Here is an 11840-nt window from a genome sequence, read left to right as displayed (position 1 = left end):
AGACAGTTGGTGCACCCCGCTGCCCCCTGGTCGGATGCCGAATTGCCATCATTCAGGCCCTGGGGACCAGTGCATCACTGAGCTCCTGGACATTCTGAAGCGCAACCTGGTGGCGTCAGATAAACTCAATCATAATGTGACAGAGGTGTTCTATCAGATTTAGGTCAGGCGAGTGAGTGTGGTGGCTAGTCAATGGTATCAATTCCTTCATCCTCCAGGAACTGCCTGCTTACTCGCGCCACATGAGGCCAGGAATTGTCATGCACCAAGAGGAACCCAGGACCCACTTCATCAGTGCAGGGTCTGACAATGGGGTCCAAGGACTACCTGTTCAACCTCTATAGGGTCCAGGTATCGCCTCATGCCACCAGTAGTGACACTGACCATAGCCAAATGCAAAACTAGTGAAGAAACAATCAGAAAAGATGAAGGGAAAAATGTCAGTGGCCTCCCGCCACCTGTTAAACCATTCATTCCAGTTTCTCATTGTTGCCCCTCTAATGCCCCTATTGTGAATTTCGTTAACACCAAAGCAGCTGAAACTGATTAACAACCCCTTCTGCTACTTAACTGACCAGATCAATAACCCACAAGTTTCATTGACTTAATGCTATACTCTGATTAAAATGCGTTCCTTTCATTTTTTTGAGCAGTATCTTTAGAGGGATATATCAGACAAAATGAAATAAATAAATGTGCAAATAAATAAATTCATTGTGAAATGTGACAAATTAATAAAATCACAATGATATGTTAGCATAAGTCATTAAATGTGTCATGAAATACATTTGTTTCAGGGAGCACACACATAGCATTGAATACCCCATGAACTTGTCAATGGGCTCTAGCGAGTGCAGCGTTTTGATTGATGAATTAACAGTAGAGCGGAAATCTTAAGCCATCAAGGACCACATTTACAGGCAAACACCACGCATCAGTTGCTGACTCCTGAGAGGATGACAAATTGAGGACTTCTTGAACTACAGTAGCACTTTGTGCAGCAAATCTGTGCAACTTTTTCTTGCATTCATGTCCACCATAAACGTGCACGGCCTCACCTTCAAGCAGGCGCTTGCTTGGCTTGCCTTGGAAATCCTGTGACTCATAGAATGTGCAAAGTTACTCTACTACTGATGATTCACCAATCAAAGCACAGTACTTGTGAGAGCCCACCCTCTTTTTTTTTTCTTCTGCATATTACATGTTGCATGTGGTGTCGATTATTTTTTTATGTCTCTCTGTTATAAAAAAAAATCTTGGAAGGAGACGAGACATTTCTTGGAGAGACACTTATATGTACTGCGAGACGAGACTTTGTGCCAAGAGTTTTAACCACGCATGGGGCCGGAAATAAAGGACAAAGAGTAGATGACAAAGTAGAACATCGTAAAGAATTAAAAAATGTTGGCGTGGTACACATTCACAGCAGGGTAGAGATAATGGAAGTACAAAATTTCAAAAGTCTCAAAAAAAGGATGGTAAAGATCGTATTAGCGCAAACAACCGGAAATTATTACTCAGTGAAATAACAGAACAGCGAAAAGAGATCGAATATATTGTTTGGCTTTAAACTTTAAGTTGGAGACTTGTAGATCGTCTAATTCGTCTTCCCAGTGAGAATTAAAAAATTCCAAAAACGTTGTTGCGGTATAAAGTCCCGTGATATGGAGACTTTTAACATGAGATTCTTTTAAGTCATGCCACACTTACAACTATTTTCAAACAAGACCACGGTCATCTAACCGCAGTCGTGTGAATGCTTTTGGCAGACACACTTACTGCGCTCTCAGCTCTTATAAATTTTACCAGGACAATAATTTTATACGTTCTAGATAACACGTTAACAACTAAGCAAAGAAGAAAGAGCATGGACAAACATTCGAAAAAGTTGTTTTATTTATTAGAGAAATCAAAACGATATTCACTCACAGGTTATATGTTGCGGTGTCACGATATATATTCTATTATATATTCTATATTATATATATATATATATATTATAAATTTATATATTCAGTTAAAACTCATCTTTTTAATCATGCCTTCTCTATGTAAACATTGTACTGTATTGTTTGTCTGTTGCTGTGTATAATGTACGGTGTCCTTGAGTGTTTGAAAGGCGCCTATAAATAAAATGTATTATTATTATTAGTATTATTATTAAAGCACACACGTTTATTCTCCATATACACACAGTGCTCACAGCACTAATCACCCCTAATCCGGCCTTCTCTCTCACTGTCCGTGGGCCGCCATTCCTCTCCCTACGGGAGCTTCGTCCTGTTCCCACTCCCGACTCTAGCGCCCTGATTGTAGGGAGGCGGCCCCGTTTATTTCTGCTCCAGGTGCCTGATGACGTTCTTCCAGCAGCACTTCCTGGTGTGGCGGAAGTGCTGCTCTTGCACCCGGAAGCACTCCGGGCGTCCCTGGAAGGTTCTTCCTCCATCTTCCCGAATGTGGCGCAAGTGAATGTCTCCTGGGCTCTCTGAGGCTCGGGCTCCCCTTGGCGGTGGCCACGGGTCCCAATGGGCTTGAGCCTCCTTACTCCTCTCCCGTGGTCCTCTCCAGAGCCAGGGTGATTTCCCCCTTGTGGTCTGGAGGACATATATGCCCCTTCCGGGTCCTTCCAGGCATCCCGACTGGGTCTGTCCCCCAGCCTCCTGTGACAGATTTCATTATACTTTTAAATAAATGGAGTAAAAAGCAGTTAAATTATTTTTTAAAAAATGTATGCATTATTTGTATTTTATATGGGTAATAGGATCTGTGCCAGTCAAAGCCAATTTGGAGCCTTAGGCGGGGAGGGGGGATGATGCCCTTCAGTGTCCATAGTGGGGAGTCAGTATTAGACTTCAATGATCATTAGGGTGGTCCTCGCTTCGCTGTCCAGAGTGCACACCCCTTACATAAACGGCACCCCTCTGTGTGCATACCACCCAACGAAGCACAAACTATTACTAGGCTTCAACGACCCTTGAAGTCCTTAATGCATGCCCCTCTGTGTACATGACATGCACTTTACAGAGCATGCATCCCATACTTTTGATAACCCGCACGCCTAATGGATTGTGTGGCTCAGACTGGTACAGGTGAGTTGTGCCGCCTCTCTCAAGATACCACCCTGGGCAGCTGCCCGTGTTGCTGATACCTTTATCTGACAGTTTGAAATGTTTAATACTGCAACTGACATTATTCTGTACTTCCAAGTTCTCAGTGATCCAACAAACACCTCCTTTACACTATCGGTAGACTGAAATTTAACAAACCACTTTAAAAGTGCCTGAACAGTGTAACGTTTTCATTATAACAGGCACAGCTCGAGGTTAAGATGATTTTTGAAAGGTTACTACAAATAGTCTTTAGCTGCCTCTTTTCCACTTTCCCAAAATCGAGCTGCTGAGTCGGCAAGGTAGGATTAGCATGAATCAGACACGTAACAAAAGAACAAAACTAGCAAAAGAACTTTCTCAGTCCAGTAAAGTTAATTTAAAAAGGTTTAGTGGAAATTCCAAGCCAAATAGGCCATGCAAAAATACAGCAGAGAAAAAAGTTATTACACATGTAGGATAAAAAGCAAAAAAGGAAAAAACGCTTCTACAAACTTAGCTTTTCCTCGCTAAACTTCAGTTACTTTACAAACTTAAAGGTCGTGTTATTTCTCTATGGCAAACTTATATAAGTTTTGCTTAATACGTTCAGTATGCTCTATATGTACAGCACGTTCAATATGGTCAATACGACACATTTATGCTATGAAAACTGTGTGCCCTCCATGGCTTACCACCTGCAAGGCAAATCACAAACTGGGACTAAATCTGAAGTCAGAGGGGCAACAAAGAATGAGAATATTCCATTTCTGTTTAGCTTGTGGGGGATATGACGGAATCTCTCATAGACTATTAATTAATATATAGGAAAACATTTTAACACAACTAAGAAAATACTTCAATCAATTTAACATAAGCTTACTAACCAATAAAGGGGTCTAACATTGTACCTTAAATTAGTCACCTTCCTCATGGATGCCAGAAAAAGAATAAAGTAGTCAAAAATAATGAATTACCTTGTCTTAAATAAAACTATTTTTCTTTTAATGTTTTTCAAACGAGCTTCACTAATAACAATTAACATTTTCTTCTTCTTCCTTCTAATTTTTAACCCGCGTTTGTGCAGGGGCAGCTGTCGAGTCAATCGCAATATCAGTAACAGGAGGGAATGACGCTGATCACAGCAATATTTTGTCGTCATTTAACTCATTGGAATCCCAATTAATTTTACTGAATCAGCCCGCAATCTAGGAGTTATCTTTGACTCTAGCATGTCATTTAAAGCGCATATTACAAAGTCGTCCAAAACATGTTTTTTCCATCTTAAAAATGTGAGGAAATTAAGGCGCTTTCTAAATAAACAGGATTGTGAGAAATTAATTCATGCATTTATCTCTAGTAGGATTGACTACTGCAATGCGGTGTTCACTGGCTGTTCAAACTGTTCTCTATACAGCCTCCAGTTAATCCAAAATGCCGCTGCAAGAATTATTACAAGAACAAGAAAATATGAACACATAACCCCAGTTCTTAAATCTTTACACTGTCTCCCAGTTAAGTTCAGGGCAGATTTCAAAATCCTCCTTTTAACATATAAATCATTAAATGGCCAAGGTCCAGCTTACTTGTCTGAACTTATCATGACTTACAAACCTGACCCGCACATTAAGATCTCAAGATGCCGGTCTACTTAGGATTCCAAGGATTAATAAAATAACAGTGGGAGGTCGAGCTTTTAGTTACAGGGCCCCTAAACTGTGGAATGGTCTTCCTGCTTCCATAAGAGATGCCCCTTCAGTCTCAGCCTTTAAATCCCAGCTGAAGACTCACTACTTCAGTTTAGCACACCCTGACTAGAGCTGCTGATTAACTGTACAGACTGCATCTCTGTTGTTAGTCATTAGCACTATAACATAAGTAATATGATAATTATATTTGAATACTAACCCTCACCTATTCTGTTTCTTTTCTCAGTACCCAAATGTGGCCATTGGTGCCACGGCCCACCTGCCAAGTTGTTTGCCTGCCTATGGTAAAGTCATCCCTGATGGAGGATCACAGGAATCATGGGAAAGAGGGGTCCTTTCATCGGAGCAACGTTTCAGCCGTGGAATGGCCAAATGGGGAGGCAGCTTGATGGATGAGGTCTCCAGGACTCTAAAAATATCCAAACCTAATTATGTCATACCATCTACTGTTAAACCGTACTTCTAAAATTTTTATTATTATGCTGTATTAAGGAATTGTTCTGTTCTGTGTATTGTGTTGTATTGACCCCCTACATTTGACACCCACTGCACGCCCAACCTACCTGGAAAGGGGTCTCTCTTTGAACTGCCTTTCCCGAGGTTTCTTCCATTTTTCCCTACAAGATTTTTATTGGGAGTTTTTCCTTGTCTTCTCAGAGAGTCAAGGCTGGGGGGCTGTCAAAAGGCAGGGCCTGTTAAAGCCCATTGCGGCACTTCCTGTGTGATTTTGGGCTATACAAAAATAAACTGCATTGTATTGTATTGTATTGTAATGACAGTTAACAATACAATATATTCGCAAATTGTTCGGTATATTTCGGTTTTCGATTAACAATTCAATAAACTGAGTATAAAAGGCTGAGTGGCAAAGTTAGTTAATTTCTAAAAACGTGTACACTGTGTCTCATAGGGGTGAATCATGATGAGAGAATTCGGTGAACAGACCAGTTTGAAATGCCTAACACAGCTAACGGACGTCGTGCTGATCGCAGAGGTCGCCTCTCTACTGCCTGTCTCACCCTTTTGATTCCCTGTGGTTACGGTTCTCAATGGCCCACCAAGTCTCCCTGGGACGACCAGGAGTGAACTGTGCTGAAAACTGGGTGGGAACAATTAGACGGCTCACTGAGTCTCACATTTCTAAACCAAACACCTCAAGAAGGCGGAGCTCAAAGTAGGGGCGGGGATTTTGAACTGCAAAGATCAGAGGTACTCTCGTTAACCTGGTCCGACAGACAGCAAGCTTCTGATTATAATAAACTTCTTACAGCAGAAGAGTCTTCTAATAAAACTCCCATTAAACATACAGTACGTGTACTATGTGGGCTCTCTTTTGTTCAGCATTGCAATGATAGTGTAGGAGTGTAAGCATGAAAGAACTGGCAGCTATGCTCATGAAAAATGTGCATTCGGCATAAATGGTGTATCACACTCCATTAAAAGGATCGCTGTTAATAGAACTGATAACGAAGAGCCACATGAGATGCAGATTTCAGTACTCAACACACCCGAATCAACCAATCTGCCTAACAACACCAGCAGAAGAATGACAAGGCTGCACATCGTCCACCTTCTGACCGCAAGTCTAAACAAATAGCTAAAAGAAGTTAACATCACTGACCAACTGAAAATGCAAACATGCCATGCCAGAATTGCTTCAGTGTTTTAACACGTAGCACAGAGACCACAATGCCTATCAACACTCGGTTTGCTTTTATGTCATGTAGTGATGCAGTACTCAAAATGACAGATAATCATAGCAAACTCAAACGCGTGCAGCCAAGTAGCTTTCTCTTGTGCCGCAGCGGTCATTAAAATGTACAAATTCATCATTAAGTTTCAGTCACTTTGTGTTACTGAGCTCCTAAAAAGATAACAACAATTTTAGCTTTTTATGTTCGCTCAGCATCAAGTCTTTTGTTCACTTTCTTTTATTGTTGTCCTGAATCACTCCGGATAGGGGTGAGGATTCTAGGAAGAAGCCCTGTGGGCGGAGCCCTTGCATCGCAGCATTTTGCCGCTATTCGCTACAAACATTTTAACGGGTTGTCCCGGTATGGCGTTATTTCAGTGCCACTATTCTGAGTGCACGTAAAAATATTGCAAGTGCAAGTGTTGCATTTTGAGGAGAAATTTATTTTGAGCGTACAAAAGCTGAATTTGAGTGAACAAAATTCATTGCTGCGTGCAAAAATGTATTTCAGTGTTTGCGCTTATCCATATACACACACACAATAGCACCTCCTCTCGCTCAGTTTTTTCATTTGCGCTTGCTCGTAATGTGTTGCTTGCGCTCACAACATTCTCTGCTGCGAGCGCTCAACTCTCTGTACACCGTTATAAGTGTGCCACAAAACCAACCAATCACAGACTTGGTTTCAAAAATTCTGATTGGCTCTTACGGTTTTCAATCAGCTGCTGTTCAGTATTCGACGACATAAAAGAGAGCTACTCAAATATAATTTGGAGAGTCAGTTGGCATGGTTGTATAATGCAACTACATTATACTACACCAACGATAGTCTTAACAAATAATATATTTTAAAATAAAATAATTAAAGATATTATCCGCAAATTGGGGTTTAATTGAGTTTAGCTGGATTTAGCTACATTTCGGACTGTTTCGGAATGCAGCAGCTAGCGAGCTGATTGGAGACCGTAGAGCCAATCAGAATTTTGAAACCAAGTCTGTGATTGGTTGGTTTTGTGGCACACTTATAACGGTGTACAGAGAGTTGAGCGCTTGCAGCAGAGAATGTTGTGAGCGCAAGCAACACATTGCGAGCAAGCGCAAATGAAAAAACTGAGCGAGAGGGGGTGCTATTGTGTGTGTGTATATGGATAAGTGCAAACACTGAAATACATTTTTTGCACGCAGCAATGAATTTTGTTCACTCAAATTCAGCTTTTGTACGCTCAAAATAAATTTCTCCTCAAAATGCAACACTTGCACTTGCAATATTTTTACTCCCGGACGTGTGTTCTCGTTGGGGAATCACGCCTGGCTCCGTGAAACCATGGTCCAACAAACTCATCCTTCACGCAATCAGTAGATTGAAATGCATCAAACCACTTTTAAATTATGTTGCGAGGCGGGGATTCGTCCTCGGCGAGGCACGTTAAACTTGATGCAAAATCTGTATGTTGTATGCATGACTTAACGAACACTGAACCTGCATTTAGTATAATATACTGCCAGATGTACTATATATACCACAAGCACAATGACCCACATTCAACAACATCTTCCTCTCCCGTTCTTTTCGTTTTGACATTTCAAGCTAGCACTTCGGCCCTTGCACTACTCAAGCTCGTCTGTCTACTCTAATGATTAGATTGTTGCCTGCTTCCGTACCTCTTCTGGCCAGCAGATGGTGCTGCCGAGTAATAGCACGGTGTGATGGCGCGCCACTCCCTATTTGGGGTGGAGCTGAGGACACAGGGACGCAGGCTGGAGCTCGTCAGAATAATTCAGGCTAAAGCATTCGCGCCCAGCCCAGATGTGAGCCCTGCTGTCTCCAGCAAGACGGGAACGAGAAGCAACTAGAAGGAATTCTTTGGGGGGACTTGTGCAGAGCTGGTGGATGGGCGCTGCTTACCGTACCGACTGGACCTACCAAAGACACCGGTTCAACCAAAACTAAAGAATTTTTTTGTGGTTGTTTGCAACCTTGAAGAATTATCTCAGAAAGGTTATTTTTTTTTGCTCAGAAACGAAGCAAACTTTAAACATTAGACAGTGTATCTGGCATCCCATAATTTTTATGCTCTTTTTATTTCTCGAATGTCTATTTTTATTTTTAAGTGACGTCTCGAGTTAAAGCTGAAAAATAAATTTTTAAGCATTAACGACCATCCCTTGTCCCAGTCTGTTGCGCCTGCTTTTAAAAGACGCCGACAGAAAATCGTACTTCACGTTTTTTTATTTATTTAATCTTTCTTGCTATTCCAAGGACGCTTTGCTTCTTCTGTATTTAACAGCTGGATTTCTACATTCCTCGCAGCAGCTGAAGTCTTCGTCACGACCGTCCACAAACACTGTGCATGTTCTGTTCTCTAAAAGGTGCTATAAAAAGGCAATGCAAGCAGCCAATACACTGTGATAGGCAGAGGGGAAATTTAAGAAGATTTTAGAACTTGAAAAGCAGTGGATAACAGAAGACAAGGGGCACCCGAAAGCATCGGGGACATACGGCATTGCGGTTTTCTAGGTCATATTCAGCGGGATGGGGAAGTTTGATCGCAACAAGAAGACCCCCGAGGTGATCCGCACGGTCACCGAGGGTCTCAAATCTCTCTACAAGTCCAAGCTGCTTCCCCTGGAACAATACTACCGCTTCAATGACTTCCATTCACCCGCTATGGAAGATGCCGACTTTGACAACAAGCCCATGGTTCTGGTGGTGGGTCAGTACTCCACAGGCAAGACCACTTTCATCCGCTACTTGCTCGAACAAGACATTCCTGGCAGTCGCATTGGACCAGAACCGACCACCGATTCGTTTACGGCAGTCATGCACGGAGAGGTTGAGGGGCTGATCCCAGGGAATGCTCTAATTGTAGACCCCAACAAGCCGTTTCGTAAGCTGAATCCGTTTGGAAACACCTTTCTAAACAGGTATGGAAAAATTTGCTGGAGGGTGTTGTGTGGAAGGGGGGTATGGGGGTGTGCTTGATTTACTAAATGGTTAAGTTGTTTTTCTGTCCCAATTATCCGTCAGCCAGCCAGTCAACGACCACCTGGACACACCTGCTATAGCTAGAAAATCTCAGCGCGGAGTAATCTTTAGACGCGGCTGACCTTTCCTGTATTTTTTTTCTTTGTAACATGAAAGAGATCAGAATTGATAATGTGGCAATTTAAGGGTGCCCTGTACTTGGGGGTTCTCCTGCCCCACCTAAATCAAGTGGGATAACTTTCAATGAACATTTGCTGCCCCCCATGCTTGTTTGGGATGCTGAAGGAGCCTCGACGCTCTTCCCTTATATTTATTTCTTTTTTTGAAGACCGAGTTGTGTTCTTTGGCCGTTCCAGTGCAGATGAATACCAGCTTGTTCTTTTCTGGGCGGAGGAGGTTTGAAGGAGAAGGGGGGTTTGTGGTTCAGCGCGAATCGTTTTACCTTATTTGTGAGCGCAGCTCATTTTGTTAAGACTCGCCCTCTCACGGCAGGCAGAGAGCGGTGGGCGGCGAGGGAACCAGCGGCTTAGGGCTGCCCCTTCCCTGGCCAGTTCCCATACCATTTTTTATTAGTCCTTATCATTTGGCTAACGCCTTTATCCATAAATCTGAGACGCAGCTCGTTACTTTTCTTTTGTTTTTGTTCAGCTGCAGAACGGACAGGTGAAGTGATTTGAACTCACAACCTGGGGGTCCAAAAGCTTTAATCACTACGTCACACACTGCTGTGTGCCCACAAGAATGGTCAGGTAGCTCTTTACAGACGTGACACTTTTTTTTTTTTTTATAGCAAAAAATCCAAATCCATCAAACCCGCATCCCCTGCCACCTCATCTTAGGTTTTTGGTGTGTGCATGTGAGCCGAGACCTGCGTGCCTGCAATTCATAACCCCGATGGTCTGTCTGTCCTACAGGTTTCAATGCGCTCAGCTGCCCAACAAGGTTCTGGAGAGCATCAGCATCATTGATACCCCGGGGATCCTGTCTGGAGCGAAGCAGAGGGTTAGCAGAGGTGAGCAGTGACACAATAAGTGTTTATATGTGTGTGTATGCGGGGCACAGACCAGTTTGGGCGCTATACTGGCACTAAGGTGGTAGGTGCTTTTTTTTTTCAACAAACTGCTTCCACCATAACTCAGGAAAAAAACACGCCTCTGTGGCGTCTCTTCTAACTCAGTGCCACTAGAGATTGTCTAAGCTTTAATGTGCTGCTCTCAGATTTTTCCTTTATGCCTTTATAGGGTCAGCCCCGGGATCAGACCAAAATATTAAAGGGGGCGACTGGAATGGTGGAGCATGATGGGATTAAAAAAAAAAAACCAAAGCAAAATCCAACAAGTTACATTATACACAACAGCACGGGGGTGGTATATGGGTGGGCATGAAAGGGAGTTAAGGCTTTGCCCGACTAAATTACCCTTTTGAGCCAGGCTTTTATATGGCCCTTATTGTTATTCCCAGTTGATCAAGAAAACGTACAGCAAACATTAAATACAACTTACAATAAAAAAAAAAATAATAATAAATTTTCCTTTTATTTTACGAACAAGCTGCATGTATTCCACGTATGGTCTATCGTGACTGATGCTCCAGGCAGGGGCATAGCTAAAAATTAATGGGGGTTTCTTATTGTGCGAGAAAGTACATGAATCATAAGTCCATCTGTGATCAATCATTTGGCACTCTCATAAAAATATTTCAGTTATGCCAATGGGCCTGGGACATTTTTAGACAATAATTTACCCAACCCCCCGAAAATAACGGTTCTTTATTGGCATTTTAGGGCTGTTTGGTGGTGCAGTGGCAATGCCAGTGCCACTCGTGTGCCAAGTACTTCTGCATGGAGTCTGAATGTTCTCTCCCTGTCTGCCTGACTTTTCCTCCTGGTACTCCATTTCCTTCCTCACTCCAAAATCGTGAAGGTTGGGTGCACTCTTAAAAATCCTACTTCTTTAATGTAATTTTATGATGCTTTATTGGTTGATGTGATCCTCATAGAGCCATTACTTGACAACATTAAATTCTGGGAGGAGTTCTCTGCATATGAAGTTCATTCTTGTGCTTTAAAAAACTTTTAAATACGTAGAAAAAAAACCCCCCTGAAATCACTAATCTTTGGTAGGCTACTTAGCAGGACAGTAGCAGATAAAGGAAGCCTGGACTTAGCCTGTGTTACGGTATGCGGCGAGACTATACTTTTAAAATCAGGACCCATTGGTATTTCACTACTCTGTTCTTATCAGTTTTGGTGCTTGTTACAGATCTAAGTAAATGAAAGTTCTTTCTGAATTTTTCACGTGGATGGGTATTTTGGGATCCAAAAATGGTTCGCCTATGGCATCGCCCAGAAGGACCACCCTGGCTCC

General features: G+C 42.4%; 1 protein-coding gene across 1 annotated transcript in view; it reads left to right on the top strand.

Moving 5' to 3' along the window:
- The first annotated feature begins 8282 nt into the window (after window positions 1-8282).
- The window catches only part of LOC120538797 (EH domain-containing protein 2-like), a 58834-nt gene continuing 55276 nt past the window's right edge, over window positions 8283-11840 (top strand). The window contains exons 1-2 of the mRNA XM_039768276.1: window positions 8283-9413; window positions 10389-10486. Of these exons, the coding sequence (XP_039624210.1) occupies window positions 9022-9413; window positions 10389-10486 (490 nt within the window). The 5' untranslated portion in view covers window positions 8283-9021. The remainder of the gene's footprint in view (window positions 9414-10388; window positions 10487-11840) is intronic.

The sequence above is a fragment of the Polypterus senegalus genome, chromosome 11, assembly GCF_016835505.1.
Source record: "Polypterus senegalus isolate Bchr_013 chromosome 11, ASM1683550v1, whole genome shotgun sequence".
Lineage (NCBI taxonomy): Eukaryota > Metazoa > Chordata > Cladistia > Polypteriformes > Polypteridae > Polypterus > Polypterus senegalus.
The sequence above is the reverse complement of the archived record's forward strand: the minus strand, read 5'-3'. Positions and strand labels throughout refer to the sequence as shown.